At 40.0% G+C, this 21,629-nt stretch overlaps 1 protein-coding gene across 2 annotated transcripts in view; it reads right to left on the reverse strand.

Moving 5' to 3' along the window:
• Positions 1–3,215: 3,215 nt before the first annotated feature.
• Positions 3,216–21,629, reverse strand: part of LRRC28 (leucine rich repeat containing 28) — a 236,409-nt gene continuing 217,995 nt past the window's right edge. For both annotated transcript variants that reach the window (XM_004372654.2, XM_023727874.1), the window contains one exon: positions 3,216–3,526. In XM_004372654.2, coding sequence (XP_004372711.1) covers positions 3,454–3,526 — 73 coding nt within the window. In that variant the 3' untranslated portion in view covers positions 3,216–3,453. The remainder of the gene's footprint in view (positions 3,527–21,629) is intronic.

Here is a 21,629-nt window from a genome sequence, read left to right on the forward strand (position 1 = left end):
TAGAGTGTGCTTACAAGTCTGTGAAATGAATTTACATCTTAATATTTAATTACATCAGGTTCCATTAGTGTTGGCCCAGTTAGGAATTCATGTTCATGAATCATCTGAACAGAAATGTTTTGATTTCTGCTGAAGCAATGCATGGTTTTTAAGCTTTTTATGGTGAAGATAAGAATGTCTGATTTTTCAATTCGGGAAACATAAACCTGATTTTACTGTTAATAATTTTAGAAACTGTCTTTGAAACTCCCCAGAGATTAAAAAACGGTATAGATTTTAGGGAAAAGTATATGCAGGAGCTCATAAGCCAACTAGTGTTGAAGCATTTTTCCTTAGACTGCAAACATGTTAAATTGTAATGCTCAATGTGAAACAAAAGTGAGACGTTCACTAAACCAACCAGACAAGCCAGAGTATGAAAGGTTTTAGTGAGTGTCAAGTATGTTGACCAAAAGTTGTTTAAAGTAGTCCTCATTTTTCCTGAAGAGGAGGGCCAGATGGCAGACACAGGAGTTCATCACTCTTCTCTATCAACCACACTGGATCCTCCCCAGTCAGGGCTCTGCTGTGTATTGATCATTTTTTAAAATTTAAAAAGTGTGCTCAAAAAATAATGTTATTAATTGAAAATGTGGCTTTTAATCTACACAATGTTACATAATCAAAGAGTCCGGTATGGTAACAATTAGGCATCTTGAAGGACAATGATAGATAGGGTGAGCCACTTAAAACAGGCCTCTTTTGTACTACTTTATTTGAAGGCCAGGAGGCCCTGGGTGGTGCAAATGGTTAATAGGCTCATTTGCCAAATGAAAGGTGGGAGGTTCAAGTCCATCCAGGGGCACCGTGGAAGAAAGCCTGGTGGTCTACTTCTGAAAACTCAGCCACTGAAAACCCTATGGAGCACAGTTCTACTCTGACACGCATGGGGTTGCCATGAGTGGGAATACACTCGAATGGCAACTGGTTCTTTTTGTAGGAAGGCCAGTGCCCAACAGGCCACCCTGGAATTTTAGATTTACCCTTAACCACACTTCAGATCGCTGATGTTAATTTACGTGAATACATATTTTCTAAGTAGTTCAATCCCCCAACCTGTCCCATTTTTTGCATTACTAGCATCGCCACGAAATATCTTTCTACCTAGCGTAACTGTTGCTTAAGAAAACAACATATAATTAGCTTTTCTGTAAAGCTATGTAAACAATTAAAATATGTCACATAGGTGAATTTTCTTGTGTCTATAACACTCCTTATAATATCAAAAGGTTAAGAATAACATCAGTGAACCCAGCACAAAATTTCTATAATTAACAGCACCAGGGAAACCAAATTATAAATTGCATTTCTCACCAATGAAGCTCAGTTCTGCACCTGGGGTTAAGGCTGAGACTGCCCAAAGGTTGTAATGCCTAGCCCACTGCTGATGCTGAATGCACAGTAGTTTATAATAGGTACAGAAGAGCATGCTTGGGTTGTACGGGCCTTTGTAAAATTGCAGACAAGTCAAAACAAAAGGAAACCTGAATGTCAGCTTAGCACATTTCATAGCTCCATTTTAAGACATATGGTTGTAGAGGGTGAAACAGATCTTGCAATATATTTCCTGTCACTTAAACATGAGGTACCAGCCACTTAGGCCTGAATCACATTTATGAAGTTATGCCACATTTTCACCTGCCAACAACTTATGTACATGTGGAGGTTACAGCTAAAACTTCAATTATTCCAAAGGATGAAAGAACTGTTATATTTTGATAAAGATCTTCATTTCCTATTATCTTATGTGCCTTTGAAATGTTAAGGCTGACCAGGCCAAGTTACGAAAGGGACAAGTGGAAGTAAGAACAGTGCAAATGCTACCAGAACCTGCCATCATGTTCTGCCCTCATCACTGCACATGGAAACGCTGCGTTCTGGGCAGCAGGTGGTGAGACTGTGCGCAGATCACACATTTGTCAGTAACTATGTAGGATTTTTAGCACTGTTTGAGCCTAACATTACAGATTTAGGGCAGCTAATAAAATTCCCCAAATCAAATTTTCGACAAGTCTGAAAATTTTCGAAGATAGTTATTCTACCAAGCAAACCTTCTTGGTTCCCCTTTTAGTCCTGCCTTACAGAAAACTCTGTATCATCCAAAAAAAAAAAAACTCTTCACAGCAACCAGATGAACATCTGGTAGCAAAGCACCGTAAAATGCCACCCTTTCAAAGGAAGAGCACATACATGACTCCTGTCTTAAGTGCCTTTCTGTCAGGGCGTAATCATGTGCGCTTCCAGTTTATGGTCTTTCTGCACAAGTCCAAGGCTGAATTTGGAACTGCCTTTCCTGTATTTTCTCAGTGGCCTGGATAACAGTGTGTTAAGTACTTAAGAAATGCAGGGTCAAAATGAAGATAACCAAATGCACCATGTATTAAAGTAAATGCGCCCAGGTTGTACTTAGAATCATCCCCAATTAAAAATGAGTAGCAGAAATAGCTGAAGCCTATTTTTCACACGTAACAAAAACATTTCAAAGTCAATATAAATTTAATCATAAACCTACATAAAAGAACACTGGAGGTCACGTTTTGATGCGCTTTTTCTCCCCTTTTCTCATTATGTTGAAATGTTTAAATCTAGAAAGAAAGGGATCAGATCTTTCAAAGCCTCAAATATTCCTCAAACTCTTCGTATATTAAAAAAAATCTTACCAGGAAACAAAAATTTCAAAAATTAGTTTTCTGTAAATAGTCTTGTGTTTCATTTACAATCTATATTTTTGCTTTAAAAAACCCCACAAAAGTCTCTCCATGCCCTGCACAAACGTGTAAACAAGAATGTGACTTTCCAGAGGGCGTGGGCTCTGCGATACCTGCGTAGCCTCCACGGGAGCCTGACCTTGTCGCCAGCTCAGGCACCCACCCTGCTTTTCAGTACTGCTGAGGAGAGGGGCTGCTGAAACTCTTTAAAGACAAGCTGCCACTGGGGGAACCATGGATAATAACTTCTGGGGGAAATAATTCTCTGGGGAAAGACAGAGAAAGATTAGAATTATCACTGAAGGTATATGTGTTCAAAGGTTAATTTGGCAATTTGGCTGTATTATCAAATTATAGTTCTTCAGGGAACGGAAACCTGCTTTACACTAGATTTGAGGAGGCACACCAAACCAAATAGCTTGAGAAGGAGACACACGTAAAAAGAAAAACACAGAAAACAAAGGGTCCTTAATTTTGGGGGAAATATATTCCAACTTGGGTAGGGGGGAGGATGAAGGCTTTTTAGCTGCAAAGCTCAATCAGGACATTCCAGAGAGTTCTGCAGTCTCCTGCATTTGACAGGGCAGGATGGAACAGCCTGTTTACCCGGCTGGCCTCCCCTCCCCTCCTAGCCCACAAACAGTGTGCGGTAGCAGGTGACTGCAGTGTCAAGCTGGCGATGCTCCCGAGGGTTCTTGAGTGTTTATCAACTCAGTAGGTCAAAAGTCTGCAGACACCGGGTGGAGCAGCAGTAAGCCACAAAACTCACAGTTGTCCTCCTGGAAGGGGAAAAAAGGGAGAGAAAAACACTGTTAGCTCAAGATTAAGCCTCTGGATTCTTTCCATTAGAGACAGCATCTTTTTTTTCATTGTTGTTAAAATAAAGGACGAAGCATGGTCAAAAAACTACACAAAAGAAATGTAAATTTCCTTTTAAAAATGAGCTCTACAATCAGGTGAGGGTTGTGTGTGCATGCTGTGTCCATTTATTTAGCGGTTGTCAGGTGACACAGTATCCCTAAGTAAGCAGCTAGGGAAAAATAGGCCTTTTCCATGTTAAATTCTGAATTCTGCTGAGTAAAACCAACAATGCAATCACAGAATCTGAATTACATTATAAAAATCCTGTAACAGAAAATGTCATCAAATTTAGGTAGAACACAAGTATACTTATATGCAGAGGTTAATAATTTTAAGGGGTCTGTCCTACGAATGTATTCACATGGATTGTTCTTAGAGGTAATTTTAGAATCTGAATAATAGAGGTAGAGGGTCCTCATCCGATGTCCTCTCACATAGTGAGGAATCCCTTCTAGAACTCCTGTTTGGGTGCCTTTTGGCGGTGAGTCGTGAGGCCTATGGGGACATCTGGTCCACTCTGGATAGCTGCAGTCGTTCGACAGCTTGTTATCCCACTGAAAGTACTGCCCTCTGGCGAGGAGAGAATATGTCTACTGTTGGTTTCATACGACCCCTGTGCTAGTTTTCTATCTCCCCACCCTTTAATTCATTTTCTGTCCTTTTCTATGGCCCAGGGCGTGACTTCTACAGACTTGACCACCAAAGCTGCCTTGGTCTCTGGCTGGGTTAGGCCAGTGGGAGGCCCCAGCAGGAGGCTGAAGACAGAAAGGCTGAGTATTTCTGCCCTACTTCCTCTCTACCTCTATGTCTTCAGCTCCTATGGGGCAGGCCCCTTTCAAGCCCCAGTTCTCACCAGGCTCCAGATTTCCCTTTGCCCTTCAAGCCTAAGGACTACGGATGGTAACAGCTTCTTACTGTTGTGAATCCCAAGTGCCTCAACACCCCTTGTGGGTGCTCTGAACCCTTTCTGCAAATAGTGCTTCTTCATGAATTTTTCTTCAAAATCCCAGAAGAATGTGTATTTTGTTTTCTGGCCAGTCACCTGAATGATTAAATATGTGTTTCAAGGCTGACAATACAGCCAGAATACGGGATTGTGCAGCTAGGTTGCTCCATATTTGATGCGTGCACAAATGACCCCTTGCTAGGAGGAAACGGGACAGTGTTAACTGGCAGTGTGCTGTGAAATCACGATCACCCACAGTACCGCCTGGCATGAACGCCAGCGGAGGGGGAGCACTGGGAGATCAAGTGGCTGTGGAACTTGATTTCTGCGGCATCACAGTGAATTCAAAGACTGTGGGGCGACGGCTACTTCTGACTGTGCTGAAGAGATTTCCCAAAAAAGATAAGCTTAGGATCTTGAACTCTCAACTCAAGTCATGGGTAGAAAAACTAGAGACTATCTACGGTGGCCTTACAGAAATGCTTATTTTATGAAGCTGTAGGAGAGACGTGGTAGGTCCTCAATACACAGGCTGCAGAGCTGCAATGCCAGTTAAAGGCACATTTATGCTGAGTCTCTTTGCCAAGGTAAACCTGCTGGTTGGGAAGGACTGCAAATCTGAGGCTCGAGATGGGAACCTTTGGACAGACACAAAGCTGAGAACCTTGAATGTCTAACACCTCTAACTAAACATTTCCTGACATGAGAAACAGCCCTTCCCATCTTCTAAGAAAACTAGTATTTCTTTGCATAAAAATATTTTGATGACTTAGGAATACCTAAGAACCCACCTCCAACAACACTCATTTCCTCCAGGGCCATAAAGAGTGTAAAATTCCAGCATGTACAGAGAGAGGATCATAAGGTTCACTCCAGGGGAAGATAATGTACCTGCTAAAGGAGTCGCAAGATCTTGCCAAATTTTATTAGCAGAAACCTGGAGTGCACGCGTGGAAATGGATTCTATGAGCCACTGGGGATAAATACAAGATTGGGTAAGGCCAACAAGGGTGCTTCAGGATTTAATGTTAGCTTGATCACCTGGGAGTGACTAATAGAAGGTTTGACTCAATAGAGGCCTACAGTCAATTTGACAGAGATGCTAGAACTCCCTCTGCATATTCTAGAGGTTGGAGACCCAGTGCTTAGAGAAATGGGAACACTGGAATGGATCTATTGTGGTGAAAATTGCTCAACCACCCTTTGAGACACCCCCAGGAGGGCCAGAAGAACATTCCCTTCATTAAGGCATTAAGAACTGTATTGGTGAGGGGAATACAAGCTGGAAGTAGCAAGCACCAACTGTGGAAGCCTTAATAAGACACCTACTAGAGATGGGAGATAAACCCTGCAAAAGTTCAGGTGCCTGCCTCACTGGCGAAATTTCCAAAGGGAAGGAAAAGTTGTACCCAGAATTTCCCACATGAAGAAATAAAGCACTCTTGGTGGGTCACTATGGATTTTGGAGGCAAAATATATTTGGGTGGAAATTTCCAGTTTTGCCAAGATGGAGTAGCCCCAATTGTCCCAGTCCTCACTCTTACAAATAAAACACCTTGGACATAAACACCACAAACATCAGAAGATCTGAAAAGTAGAAGGAAGGTGGACAGCCTAGGGACTTCAGGATTTGAGGAATAACACTGTGGTAAGTATCCTAGTCTTCTTTATTGCCTCTCAAATGTCACAGACAAGATGCTGCAGAAGCCATCAACCCAGAACCATCAGGAGGCAGAGACCAAAAAAAAAAAAAACCTCCAAGAAAAGCCTGTTCACCCTAGCCAAAAGACGAGGAAAAGGGTGACCTAACAACAGAAAATCCTTCTGGCAATAACCACCCTACTGCAGCCAAACAATGGAAAAACTTCATCCTCTAATTCCCTGGTTTCAGTGGGGCCAAGCAGGGAGTTGATCTACTTACTCCCTGGCTCCGCAGACGCAGATGATGCACTCTGATTCCCCTGGCATTCGTGGGGATGAACAAGGAGCTTATCTTCCATTTCCCACCTGGCAGAGGCAGGTCATGCTCCAATCCCCCAGCTGGGTGGTACTGGTGGGTCAGACAAGAAGTTGACCTTTTACCCCCGACCCAGTGGAAGCATGTGGTGCTTCCCCACCAGGGTAGTGTCAGTGAGGTCTAGTAGTGAGCTGAGCCTCCAACTCCACATAGTAGCAATAAGACTTAATGAGGCAGTCTGAGGTGGGGCTAGTGAGCAAGCACTCCCATTCCCCTCTTCCCCCTCCACCCCACATCATCAGCGTCCAGTAGAGGAAGCTGAGCCTTGACTCCCATCCGGTATCAACCAGGCAGAACAAGGTGGTGTGAGGAAGGGCTAGTTGGCAAGTTGCTTTCTTCCCCTGCCCTCTCCTGGTGTCAGAGGAGTCCAGCTAGAAGATAAACTGCTGATCCACTTTGCAACAATGAGGCGGTGTGAGTCAGCGCTCCACGTTCACTGAGAAGTTGCCAGTGGAGTCAAGTGGGAAGTTGAATTTCTATCCCATCTATCTGCAACAAGGCAGTGTGAGTTAGTACCTACTTTTGCGAGATGGTGTCAGCAGACCTAGCAAGAAGCTGAACATACACTGCTCCCCACCCTGTCAGTGCTAGCATTAAGCCTCAACAGGGGAATGACTGATAATTAAATAGGATCCAGAGTCTCGTAATATATGTCCAGGATACAATTGAAAATCACAACCTGAATGAGAAAAGACAATCAACATACTCCAACAATGAGATGAATCAGACTTTGGAATTATCTGATAAAGATTTTTATTATTTATTTTATTGTATGTTAGATGAAGGTTTACAGAACAAACTAGCTTCTCATTAATCAGTTAGTACATATATTGTTTTATGACATTGGTTAACCACCCCATGACACATCAGTACTCTCCCTTCTCGACCTTGGGTTCCCTATTACCAGCTTTCCTGTCCCCTCCTGCCTTCTAGTCTTTGTCCCTGTGCTGCTGTGCCCCTTTAGTCTCGCTTTGTCCTATGGGTCTGTCTAATCTTTGGCTAAAAGGTGAACCTTCAGAGTGACTTCATTACTGAGCTAAATGGGTGTCCGGGGGCCATACTCTCGGGGTTTCTCTAGTCTCTGTCAGGCCAGTAAGTCTGGTCTTTTTTTGAGTTAGAATTTTGTTCTGTATTTTTATCCACCTCTGTCCAGGACCCTCTATTGTGATCCCTGTCAGAGCAGTCAGTGGTGGTAGCCGGGCACCATCTAGCTGTACTGAACTCAGTCTGGTGGAGGCCATGGTAATTGTGGTCTATTAGTCCTTTGGACTAATTTTCCCTTGTGTCTTTAGTCTTCTTCATTTACCCTTGCTCCTGAAGGGGTGAGACCAGTGGAGTACCTTAGATGGCTACTCATAGGCTTTTAAGACCCCAGATGCTACTCACCAAAGTAGAACGTAGAACATTTTCTTTATAAACTATGTTATGCCACTTGAGCCAGATGTTCCCTTAGACCATGGTCCCCACAGCCCTCAGCCCAGTAATTTGGTCCCTAAGGGAGTTTGGATTTTTCCATGGAGCTTCCATGACTTTACTCTGACCAAGTTGTGCTGGCTTCCCCAGTATTGTGTACTGTCTTATCCTTCACCAAAGTTACCACTTACCTATTGTGTATTTAGTGTTTTTCCACTCCCACCACTCCCCTCCCTTGTAACCATCAAAGATTGTTTCTTTTTGTGTGTAAAACTTTTCTTAAGTTTTTATAGTCGTGGTCTCGTACAATATTTGTCCTTTTGTGATTGACTCATTTCACTCAGTATAATACCTGCCAGATTCATCCATGTTGTGAGATGCTCCACAGATTCATCACTGTTCTTTATTATTGCATAGTATTCCATTGTATGCACCATAGTTTGTTTATGGTGTGTATGCACCATAGTTTGTTTATGGGCATCTAGGTTGTTTCCATCTTTTTGATATTGTGAACAATGCTGCAATGAACATGGATGTGTATATGTCTAGTCGTGTGACGGCTCTCATTTCTCTAGGATATATTCCTAGGAGTGGGACTGCGGGATCATATGGTATTTCTATTTCTAGCTTTCTAAGAAAGTGCCATATCATTTTCCAACATGGTTGTATGGTTTTGCATTCCCACCAGCAGTGCATAAGAGTTCCAATCTCCCTGCAGCCTCTCCAATATTTGTTATTTCCAGTGTTTTTGATTTGTGCCAGTAATGCCAGGGTAAAATGGTACCTCATTGTGATTTTGATTTGCATTTCTCTAATGGCTAGTGATCATGAGCATTTCCTCATGTGTCTGTTAGCCACTCAAATGTTTTCTTCGGTGAAGTGTCTGTTCATTTCCTTTGCCCGTTTTTTAATTGGATTATTTGTCTTTTTGTTGTAAAGGTGTTGGATTTTCTTGTAGATTTTAGAGATTACACCTTTGCTGAATTTGTAACAGCCAAAAAATTTTTCCCAGTCTGTAGGTTCTCTTTTGACTCTTTTGGGGAAGTCTTTTGATGAGTCTAAGTGTTTAGAAGATCCCAGTTATCTAGCTTATCTTCTGGAGTTTATATGTTGTTAAGTTATGGTTTGTATCCTGTTTATGCCATGTATTAAGGTCTCTAGTGTTGAACCTATGTTTTCATCTATGATCTTTATAGTTTTTGGTTTTATGTTTAGGTCTTTGATCCATTTTGAGTTAGTTTTTGTGTATGGTGTGAGGTATGGGTCCTGTTTCATTTTTTTGCAGATGGACATCCAGTTTTGCCAGCACCATCTGTTAAAAAGACTGTCTTTTCCCCATGTGGGAACTTGGGCCCTTGTTGAAGATCAGGTGACTGTAGGTGGATGGATTTACATCTGGGTTCTCGATTCTGTTCCACTAGTCAATGTGTCTGTCGTTGTACCAGTAGCAGGCTGTTTTGACTACCACAGCAGTATAGTAGGTTCTGAGGTCAGATAGTACGAGTCCCCTGACTTTACTCTTCTTCTTCAATAATGCTTTACTTATCAGGGCTCTGATAAGGATTTTAAAACAGCATCATTAAAAAAAAAAAAAAAAAAAAAAAAAGCTCCAACAAGCAATTTGAATTTCCTTGAAACAAATGAAAAAATAGAAAATCTCAGCAAAGAAACAGCAGTTTTTTAAAGAAAAGAACACATGGAAATTACAGAAGGGAAAAATAGAATAACCAAAATTAGAAATTCACTAAAGAACAGAATCAGTGAACTTGAGGACAGATCAGTGGAACTTATCAAATCTGAAAAAGAGAGAGAAAAACTTACTAAATAGAAATGAGCAGAGTCTCAGGGACCTGTGGGACATTTCTGTTCAGTCAGTTATTTTTAAGAAGTTAACATTTGTGTCATCAGAATCCCAGGAGGAGAGAACAGAATGGGACTGAAAAAGTACTCAAAGAAATAATGATTGAAATAATAAAAATAAAAAATTGATATGATACAAAACCTACAGATTCAAGAAAATGAGAGAAACCCAAATAGGATAAACTCAAAGAAATGCACATCAAAACACATCATAGTTAAACTTCTGAAAACCAGAAGAGAAAATAAAAAATATTGAAAGCAGGCAGAGAAAAATAATTACAGTGGTCTTCCCTTATCCAAGGTTTCATTTACCAGCGGTCAACTGCGGTCTAAAAATGTTAAATGAGTAGCATGATGGAATCTCACACTGTCCTGCTCCATCTGGCTGGGGACTACAATCACATAACTTTTCTTACATTATATTGTTATAATTATTCTACTTTATTATTAGTTATTGTTGCTAATCCCTTACTGTGCCTAATTTATAAATTAAACTTTATCATAGGTAGGTATGTACAGGACAAAACAGTACATATAGGGTATGGTACTATCTGTGGTTTCAGGCATCCACTGGTGGTCTTTGAACGTATACCTAGTGGATAAGGGGGCACTACTGTATAGAGGAACACCAGTATGAATGACAGAGCCCTGGTGGCGTAGTGGTTAAGAGCTTGGCTGCTTACCAAAAGGTCAGCAGTTCAAATCCACCAGCCATTCCTTGGAAACCCTATGGGGAAGTTCTACTCTGTCCTACAGGGTCACTGAGTCAGAATAGACTCCATGGCACAACAATAACAACAATAACAGTATGAATAACAACAGATTTCTCATCTGAAACCATGAAGGACAGATGAAATTAGCACAATAATTTTCAAATACTGAAAGAAAAGAACATCAACTCTAAATTCTATATCTAGCAAAAATATTCTTCAGGAATGAAGGGGAAATAAAGATATTCTCAGACAAAGGAAAAGTATGCATGTATGCATATTGTAACAACTAAAGCAGCCACGAAGAAATCTATACAAAATGATATATTGAAAACACTCTAAATAAATCAAGATAGAATCCTAAAAAATGTTCAGATAATTTACAGGAAGGTAAGAAAGGAGAAAGAAAGGAATGAAAAATACAATGGAAATAAACAGAAAACAAGTAATAAAATGGCTGACTTGAGCCTTAACATATCAATAATTACCTTAAATGTAAATGGGCTAAATATACCAATTAAAATACAGACATAGTCAGAGTAGATAAAAAACAAGATCCAAATATATACTGTTTATAAGAAACCCATCTTAAATATAAAGATGCAGGTAGGTTAAAAGCAAAGGGATGGAGAAAGATATACCAAGTTAGCACAAATCAAAATAAAGCAGGAGTAGCTGTAATAATCTCCAACAAAGCAGACTTTGGAACCAGGAAAATTATCAGGGGTAAAGAGAAGCTTTACATACGGATGTTGTTGTTGTTGTTATTAGGTGCCATCAAGTTGGTTCCGACTCATAGCGATCCTATGTACAACAGAACAAAACACTGCATAGTCCTGCACCATCCTCACAATCATTGCTATGCTTGAGCCCATTGTTGCAGCCACTGTGTTAATCCATCTTGTTGAGGGTCTTCCTCTTTTTTTGCTGACCCTCTACTTTACCAAGCATGATGTCCTTCACCAGGGACTGGTCCCTCCTGGTAACATGTACAAAGTACATGAGATGAAGTCTTGTCATCCTCGCTTCTACGGGGCATTCGGGTTGTACTTCTTCCAAGACAGATTTGTTCATTCTTCTGGCAGTCAACGGTATATTCAATATTCTTTGCCAACATCATAATTCAAATGCATCAATTCTTCTTCGGTTTTCCTTATTTGTTGTCCAGCTTCCACATGCATTTGAGGTGATTCAAGATCCTATGGCTTGGGTCACGCACATCTGAGTCCTCAAGGTGACATCTTGGCTTTTTAACACTTTGAAGAGGTCTGATGCAGCAGATTTGTCCAATGCAATACGTTAGGTATTAGGGAAATGCAAATTAAAACCACAGTGAGATAACATTACACGCCTATCAGATGGCTAAAACAAAAAATAGGGACAACGTCAAATGCTGGTGAAGATGTGGAGAAACTGTGTCACATATACATTGCTGGTGGGAATGTAAAATTGTACAACTACTCTGGAGAGGAGTTTAGCCCATTCTTAAAGAACTAAACAGGCAGCTGCCATATGGCCCAGCATTTGCACTCTTGGGCGTTATCTCAGAGAAATGAAAGCTTATGTTCACAGAAAAGCCTGCACATAAATGTATACAGAATATTTATCTGTAATAGCCCAAAACTGGAACCAATCCAAATGGTTAAACAAACTGTGACACACCCATACCATGGAATACTACTCAGCAATAAAAAGGAACAAAATACTGATACCTGCAATAACTTGGATGAATCTCCAGGTGATTATGCTGAGTAAAAAAAGCCAATACCAAAAGGTTACATACTGTATGATTCCATTCGTAGAACACTTTTCAGATGACAAAACTATAGAAACAGATAACAGATTAATGGTTGCCAGAGGTCAGGGATGTAGGGAGGGTGCTTAGTGTGTCTAGTGAGGGAGCCTTGTGGTGATAGAACTATTCGGTATCTTGACCGTATCAATGTCAATATCCTGATTGTGACAGTGTACTATAACATAGTTTTCCAAGATGTTACCCTTGAGGCAAACTGGGTAAAGCGTACATGGGATCTCTGTATTATTTCTTATAACTTTATGTAAACTACAATTATTTCAAAATAAAAGGTTTAATTAAAATATATTTGGGTCTTTCTCTCTTGACACATTTACTGAGCAATTATAAGGCTGACAATTCTAAGTAAGGTCTAGAGAAAGTGCCCTGCCACTTGGGTCTTATGACTGAAAAGACTGGGCTTGAAGTGTCTGTGGCAGGTAAGGATGCCATATGGAGCATCTGGCAAACTCCGGTAGGCACAGACCTCTAGAATTTTGGAATGAAGCCTAGCCATCTTCAGCAGTCAATCATTCTCCATGGGAAAACTAACTCCTGGCTTGCTATTCGGCCCTGGCTGAAATTGAATGTCTAACCATAAAACTCTTAAGTGACTATGCAGCTTGAGCTGCCCATCATGAATTGGGTGTTATCTGACATATCAAAGCATATGCAGTACCATTTCCCCATTAAATGGAGATAGTTTATATAAAAGCAGCCCTGAGTAAGTCTGGGATATGAGTAGTTTGCAAAAACAGGTGGCTCAAACTCCCATAGTACCTGCTCCTATGGCTTCAACACCCCCTCTCCAGCCGCAACTTTGGCCTCATGGAGAATTCCTTATGACCAATTAAGAGAGGAAGAAAGTGTTTACAGATAGGTCTGCATGGTATGCTGGCTTCATCAGGAAGTAGACAGCTACTGCACTCAGGGATAGTTCTGAAAGGCAGTGGCGAAGGGAAACCTTTCCAGTGAGCAGAACTTCAAGGACTGCATCTGACCAACAACTCGTTTTGGGGGAAAAAAAAAGAAGGATCTACGCTCACTCATGGGCAGTGACAAATGGGTTGGCTAGCTGGTCAGGGGCTTCAAAAGAACAAGATTGAAAGACTGGTGACAAAGAGATCCAGCGGGACATGCATGAAGACCTCAGAACGGGTATAGGCTATGAAGATATTTCTGTCTCATGTAAAAAGCTAGGGAGCATATGTGCTGCAGAGGAAGCTTGTGATGATCAAGTGGACAAGATGGCCCACCAATGGATGTCAGTCAGCCTCTTTCCCTGGTCACCTCTGCTTCCTCAGTGGGCCCACGTATAAAGTGGTAATGGTAACAGGGTTGGAAGCTATATATGGGCTCCACAGCATGGACTCCTCCTCACCAGGGCTAAGTGCCCAATATGACAACAGCAGATGCCAATGATAAGTTCCTGATAGTGCATCATTCTCCTGGGGGGCCATCAGGCAACCTGGTGGGCCCCTTCCACCATGGGATAGATGTATATTCCAAATATGGACTTACCTTCTCAGTCTGCAACAGTTATGCTACACCATCATTCATGGACTCACAGAATGTCTTATGCATTACCACGGACTCTCATATAATATCCACTCCAACCAATTAACTAATTTTATGGTGCAGTAAGTATGGCAATGGCTCATGCCTACAAAATCCATTGGTCTTGCCATGTACACCATCATTCAGAAGTAGCTTGCCTGACAGAAAGGTGCAACAGACTACTGAAGGTTCCATTATTATGCCAGCTAGGTGCGATATCCTATAAGATAGGGGTCCTGTCCTTCAAACTGGTGGTCAACATATGGTGCTATTTCCCCAGTGCACAAATGCATGGGTCCGGGAACCAAGGGGCATATGTGTGAGCGGCCCATCTTCTTATCATATCTAATAATTTACTTAAGAACACTTTGTTTTCTGTTCCCACAACTTAGAAGTCCTCAAGGGAGAAATGCTTCCAACAGGGAAAATGGCTGTGCTAACTGAAAGCTTAAACTGTCCCACAGCCAAGTCTAGTCTACCCTAGAGGGATAAAGTAGCCTTGGACAGTATTATTCCTCCACAGTTTCTCAGGGGAACTTATTCTAGTCTCTTTAACTGTAATATGAGGTCTCTAAGAGCAGACATGACTCATTCACTTGGCCTATTATTTGTCATCATTAGTAATGAAAGTCTCCAGACAAATTCATTTTCCAAAAGTGAAACTATCGCCCAAAATATATATAGCTATCCCTCATCATCTGAACTCTTGCCATCTGAACCCGAGAAACAAGTAAGTCTGGATACTTTTGTTTGAGATAGGGCTACTTATTCCTTTACATCTGAAATTTCGATCCTTACTACAAGGAACTCAGAAACTTGATGGAGGTAGATAGTGAGGAATTCTTGGACTACACATTCCGGCAATTACACAAAGGATGGCAAGAGGCTGAAAAGTCTAACTATATTGTCATAAGGTTATTACTATTGTAAAGTGGGAAGCAGAAAGTGGAAAGAGTCAGGTGTAGTCAGAAGGGAGAAGGAAGGGTTAACTTAGAATTACGAAGCCTCACATGTAAAAGGTGAAGTATGACGAATATAGCTGCTAAATAAACGTGGATCAGTTAAAGATGGATAAAGTAACCATTACAACAATAATAAAAAGAGATAAGCTAAGGAGCCAAAATACAAAATTAAACAGAACACAAAAGTATATTAAATTAACCCAAAAGCAGGTGTGAAAGAAACAATAGAGAAACAACAAAATGAAAGAGACCGGGCATATGGAAAACAAATAGCAAGATGGTAGACTTAGATCCAACTGTATCAACAGTCACATTAAACACCCCAACTAAGAAGTAGAGATTATCAGACTGGGTAAATGAGCAAGACATAACTACATGCTGTTTACAAGAGATGCGTTTTAAACATAAAAGACAGAGATAGAGTGAACATAAACGGATGGAAAAAGACACCATGCAAGCAGTCAACAGAAGTGGGTATTATCTATAAATGTCAGCCAAAGAAAACTTCAAAACAAAGAGCACTGCAAAAGATAAAGAGGGACATTACATGATGATGGAAAGAGAAATTCAGCAGGAAGGCATAACAATCCTCAACATGTCTCCACCTAACACAGGAGCATCACAATTTGTAAAGCAAAAAGCTGGACCTAAAGGGAGAAAGATAAGTCTACAACCAGAGCTGGAGACTTTGACACCTCTCTCTCAGTATTTAAGAGAATAGTGAAACAAAAAAGTACAAAGGATGCAGAACATATATTCTTCTCGAGTTGAACAGAAGAGAGAGTCTAGAAATATATTCACATTATATGACCATTTCATTTTTGAAAACTACCAATTCAATGTTGAAGGGAGAGTCTTTTCAACAAAATTTTGCTGTAATAACTGAATTTCTATATGAAAAAAATGAACCTTGACTCTTACCTCACACCATACACAAAACTTTAAAATAGATTACACACCTAAATATAAAAGCTAAAACTATGAAACTTCTAGAACATAAGAGAACATCTTCACAACCTTGGGGTAGGTGAGGGTTTCTTAGGATTTAAAAAGCACTAACCATAAGATTAAAATTGATAAATTTGACTTGATTAAAATTAAAACCTTCTGCTTTTCAAATAATATCCTTAAATGATATTGCTTTTGAATCATTTTTCTTAACTCAAGAAATTATGTAATTTTTCAGTTATTAGATACTTTACATATTATTTCTAATTTTTTAAAAATTAAAGTTGACTAGAACCCCAGCTCAGATAATCTGCTACAAATTGAAATGAGCCTCAGATACAAAATGATCCTAAATTCAATTGCATTTTCAGAGATCAGCTGACTAAACTTACTCTCCCTGTTCTTTTTTCTTTTTTTAATCATTATGTAAAGTATAACTCATTCATAGAGGGAGTACATTTCACACCACAACCACTGAATTTTTTTAAAATAAAGCTTCCAGGCAATAGAATTCAACTTCAAAATGTGGGATTTGTATCACACTCACTGCAGCATAATGCCACTGGATCATCACTAACTTCTCATGATACTCAAGGGGTTGAGGTGGGTAACCTGGAGGCGTAATAATGATCCTACAAAAAAATCCCAAGCCTGTGTACGTATTTACTTTTGGGAGAATCATCTAACAACACATTATATTTGCTTGTTATATTAATGATCTAAGTTGTCACATCAACTAACAGGTCTGCAGTCCTAAGAATGGATTGGTGCCGGTTAAGTGCTTTAAAATTCCACAACTATGGCTCCAGAGACATGGTCGTTTTAGGGCAGAAACTTTAAGGTAAGCAATAAGCTCTACAGCTAAGAAAAAGATTCTGATAAATTCTACAAAGAACATCAGCTGTGACATTTGCTGCTGCAGAATCTGAGCATACTTACAGGCAGGCCAGAAGAAAGAGCATTTCATCTTGGTTTTAAAACACAGAAATACCGCTGTTCCTTAAAAAAACAAACAACTCAAAGCACAATGCCCCTGGCACACATTAGAGACCACAAAAATCAAACGAAATGTGGGATTTTCTTTGCAAACCTGTTGCCTTATTACAAACACAAAACATATCTTGACTCATACAGAAATTCAAGCCAGAAGAAAAATAATATTTATGAGACAGAGCTGATCAGATGAAATTCCAAGCCTGTGTACATATTTACTTCCCAGAGAATCATCTAATGACATATTGTATCTGCTTGTTAATAGCCACGGACTCTCAAGGGAGGGAAGATTCTGTATCAGAGGTGTAATTGTTACATACTTGCTTCTCTACTTGATCCATCCATGCCCCAGACTTCTGAGAGTGAGATTTACATGGGAAAAGAAGTGTCAGGTGGTCTGATTGTAACTGAATCCCCAGCACCTAGTACAGAGCCTAGCGCACAGCAGATGGACAATAAATAACTGTTAGATGACACAATGAGGAAGAAATACTTAAGAACAATTTGCTGAAGAGTGTTTTACCTGTGGGAAATTTTACAAGTCATCTAAGAGAGTGCCAATGAATAGGCTTTTGCAGATAGGAAAAAAAAAAAATCCCATGTATGCAGATAAGGTCGGTATTACTGATACTAATTGGTTTTATAGGAGAAAGTAATACCCACAAAAAAGCAAGGGTAAGGAAATGTGAAACATTTCAGAAGTGATTCAACCAGATAAGAATCAGAAGAGACTGTTAAAAAATAAACTACTAGTGAGTAGGCAAAGGGAGTATTAAATTGTTCGCAGAGACAAAGGGAAGCCACAAGACAAAGACAGTTTGCATCCCCTTTAACAACAGGCACAACAATGACCCAGACATCTGGTCCTCTCTTGTAACTGCTCTGGTCTGGAACACTAAGGAGAATTCCTGAAAGCTCCAAGCTATGTAGTTCGGAGCTTGAGAGCTGCCTGACTGAAGCCAGGCGTCTTCACCTACCACAGCGACCTTCCTGCAGAAGATGCTCAGTGCATGCGTGGGACTGACTGTACAAACTAACAAACAAGCTATTTGAGAATAACTGAAAAATTCTGTTTTGGTTTTGCTTTTTAATCAAAAACCAATGGACTACTAATGTTTTAATGATTAAACATATTTTTAATTGCTAAAGCATTATCAGTTTGCTGCAAAATTCAACATTATTCAAAGGAAATCACTGTTACTCTGCTGTGTGAATCCTTCAAGACTTTTTCTACATATATACAATTGTTTAAATATGCATGTGTATGCATATATATATGCGTGTGTGTATATATATATACATATTTAAATGCTATATATAGGTATATAAGGAGCTCTGGTGGCACAGTAGTTAAGCACTTGGCTGCTAACCAAAAGGTCTTAGGTTCAAACCCACCAGCTGCTCTGCAGGAGAAAGGTGTAGCAATCTGCTTCCATCAAGATTACAACCTTGGAAACCCTATGGAGCAGTTCTACTCTGTCCTATAGGGTTGCTATGAGCTGGAATTGACTCTACGGCATACAACAACAACAACAAAAAGTCTAAAAGCAGTGAGTTCAACCTGACCCCTAAGAACCCTAAGACCAGTGTGTTCTTTCCTTTGCATCCTGGGGTCTTAATGCACAAAAGCAGAGATGTCCCCATACCAAAACTCAAGTGTAACCTGTAGTATCTGTTATGGCTAGCCCAGCAATATGGGAAGAAACAGTGGGATACTGGGCAGTATGCAGTTACTGTCTCAAAATTTCTTGGTTTAAGTAAAACCTTCTGAGTGCCCCTGAAAAATCTTGGGTAGTCTCAATTCCTATTGGGAAATACAGAACTGGTGAAATCCATATGCACTTGGGAAAAGTCAGACACATGTTAGCTTACCAGTAAACAATCCTTTAAGTTGAAGTTCTTCATTTTAATAAATGGGCAATAAGCTTTGGGAATGAAAATCTGCTATTCCTATAGGCATCAAGGAGCCCTGGTGGCCTAGTGGTTAAGAGCTCAGCTGCTAACCAAAAGGTCAGCAGTTTGAATCCACCCGCCGCTCCCTGGAAACTCTACGGGGCAATTCTACTCTGTCCTATAGGGTTGCTATGAGTTGGAAACGACTCAACAGTAAGGGGTTTTTATAGGCATTAAAAGTCGTAACAAGTCATTCTTCTCTGCTACGTACATTTGGAGGTTGGGGCCTTTATTGTTTATGCAAATAACTAATTTGTTTTTACTTCACTCTGTGTATTAAATGTAGGTTGGAACTAACACTTCTATAGAACTTGGTGTTTTAGAAGAATATTCAGTATGTTCCCTTTTAAAATAATACCAGATGTTCATAATAATTTAGATATTGGCTGATATATCGTATTATTTTATGACAAGCAATGCAAACTGAACTGAATATATTAGAAAACTTAAAAATATTATCAAGAACTTTTAGAGTGTATGACACTGATTTCACTTTCAGCAATAAGCTACTGGAGATTCAAGTGTTTGGTTTTCAGTTACAAAAGAAAGTACTTTAAAGACTATAGTAGAAACTGCAGTCAATGCTGTTAATACAATCTCCATGGCAACATGGATGGAGCAAGGTCTCGTGGACCACAGGAAAACCACAAACTCTCAACTTCAGACCCTTGCATTAACTCACCACAGAAAGCCACATTTATATCTTGGCATTTCATCTCTGCTGTAAACACTGGCACTTCTGGCTTTGCTCCTCAGAAGACATTGCCTAAGTCCTACAGAACTGACATGTTCATTTTTATTAAATCAACCTTATTATACTTATGTTCTGACACAATATAAGATTATTTACAGCAGATTTCCAGGTTGTAGCAGGGAAATAAGTAGATGTGAATGGAAAAGGCAAATAGTGAATAAGTTCCCCAAATTTCATTACAGGTAACACGAAAATGACTTCATTTGAAAGATCTCTTACTTTTTCACAAATTAATTAGCATGACAAAAAGCAAGTTTATTTTTTTAAATGGGTTTTTAGAATTTCGTTGGCTAACAGAGCATACTGACCATATTGTTTTGTTTTCATTTTCTCATTAAGAAAATGCCTTTAAAGGAAACTGTACAAAAACAATGCAGCAAGATTTTACTGTAGCTTAATGAATTAGTTAAGACTTTCCTTGCTGATGTGGAGATCATTTGCTAAAAACAAGCCAGAAAGAAGTAACAAAAATAGATAATAATCATTAACATTTATTTAGTATTTACTACATGCCAGGCACTGTCCTGGGCTCTCCACACGAATGATTCACTTCATCTTCACAATCACCTTATGATGTGGATATTATTATCCCCATTTTATTGACAAAGAGACAATGCTCAGAGAGGTTAGGTGATCTGCTTAAGGTCTCTTAGTGGAGGAGTCAGAATCAGGACCTGTCCACTATGCACTACTGCTTCTCACAGATTTCTCCATTTCATTTTGTTCGTTTTATTCACAAAGTGTTATGGATTGAATTGTGTCACCCAAAAAGACATGCTGAAGTCCTGACCCCTGGTACCTGTGACTATGATCTTTCTTTGAAGATGTTATCTACCAGGTTAACATGAGGTCATACCAAAATAGGGTGAGCCCTAATCTCTTCTGAGTGGTGTCTTATAAAAGGGGAGAAGAGACACAGATAAAGGAGGAGGATACCATGTGAACATGCATCTAAAAGCCAAGGAATGTCAAAATTGCCAGGAGCCACCAGAATCTAGGAGAGAGACATGGAACCCTCAGAACCCTCAGAAAGAGTCAACACGGCTAATACTCTGGATTTGGACTTCTATCCTCCAGAACTGTTTGACACAATAAATTTCTGTTCTTATAAGCCACACAATTTATAGTATTTTGTTTTGGCAGCCCCAGGAAACTAAGACACATAGTAATACCCCTAGTCCCTCACTCCGTCCTTTTTACTCTAATTTAAACATAATTCCACAAAATTTGGTTATCTGATTACCTAGGATCCAAAACCAAAACCAAACTCATTGCTATCGAGTTGATTCTGACTCATGGTGACCCTGTGTGTTACAGGGCAGGACCGTTCCATAGGGTTTTCTTGGCTGTAATCTTTATAGAAGCAGTTCGCCCCTTTCTTCCATGGTGCTGCTGGGTGGGTTCGAACCTCCAACTTTTAGGTTAGCAGAAGAACACAAACAAAACCACCCAGGGACAGAAGGATCAAATCAGAAAAGTTGGGAGGAGGGCTCCTGTAGGCAGGCACAGTAAAGAGCAGAAAACATTAAAAATATAGGAAGTTGAAACAGGAACTCTAAGTATAGCAAAATGGGATTATGCAGAGTAAGAAAAAGATAAATGCAGTTTTGGGAGGCAGAGGGTAGAGAAGATGGAAAAGGCAGTGACCATTTGTTGAACACTTATTCAGTACCAGGGCTTTGACTTCCATCACCTGCCAATCCTCCATGGCCCTGCCCCGCAGGCTGCACTATGTCCGACTAGGCTCACAGAGGTTAAGCACCTTGCCCAAGCTCTCAGAGCCACAGAGCCAGGCTTGTCAGATGCCAAAGTTTGTGTTCTTAATACCACACCCCACTGCCTTCCCTGTATGGATGAAGAAACCAGGGAGAGAAAGAAAATCTTGGAAAGGTTTCTATAAAAATGGTTACAACCGAAATGCTTTGTCACAATGAATAGGGGTAATGAGCTTCAGTTAGCTGGAAAAGTTACTCACCCAAACAAAATACCACATCTGATGGATAAATAAAATACTTTTTTAAACTTTAAAAATGCAAATCTAATAAACATTGCAAATTTAGAAAATTCTTAATTTAGAAAATCCATAAGCTAAGGTTGTGATAATAGGGGATTTTTC

This window comes from Trichechus manatus, unplaced genomic scaffold (genome assembly GCF_000243295.1).
Source record: "Trichechus manatus latirostris isolate Lorelei unplaced genomic scaffold, TriManLat1.0 scaffold00019, whole genome shotgun sequence".
In the NCBI taxonomy this organism is placed as follows: domain Eukaryota; kingdom Metazoa; phylum Chordata; class Mammalia; order Sirenia; family Trichechidae; genus Trichechus; species Trichechus manatus.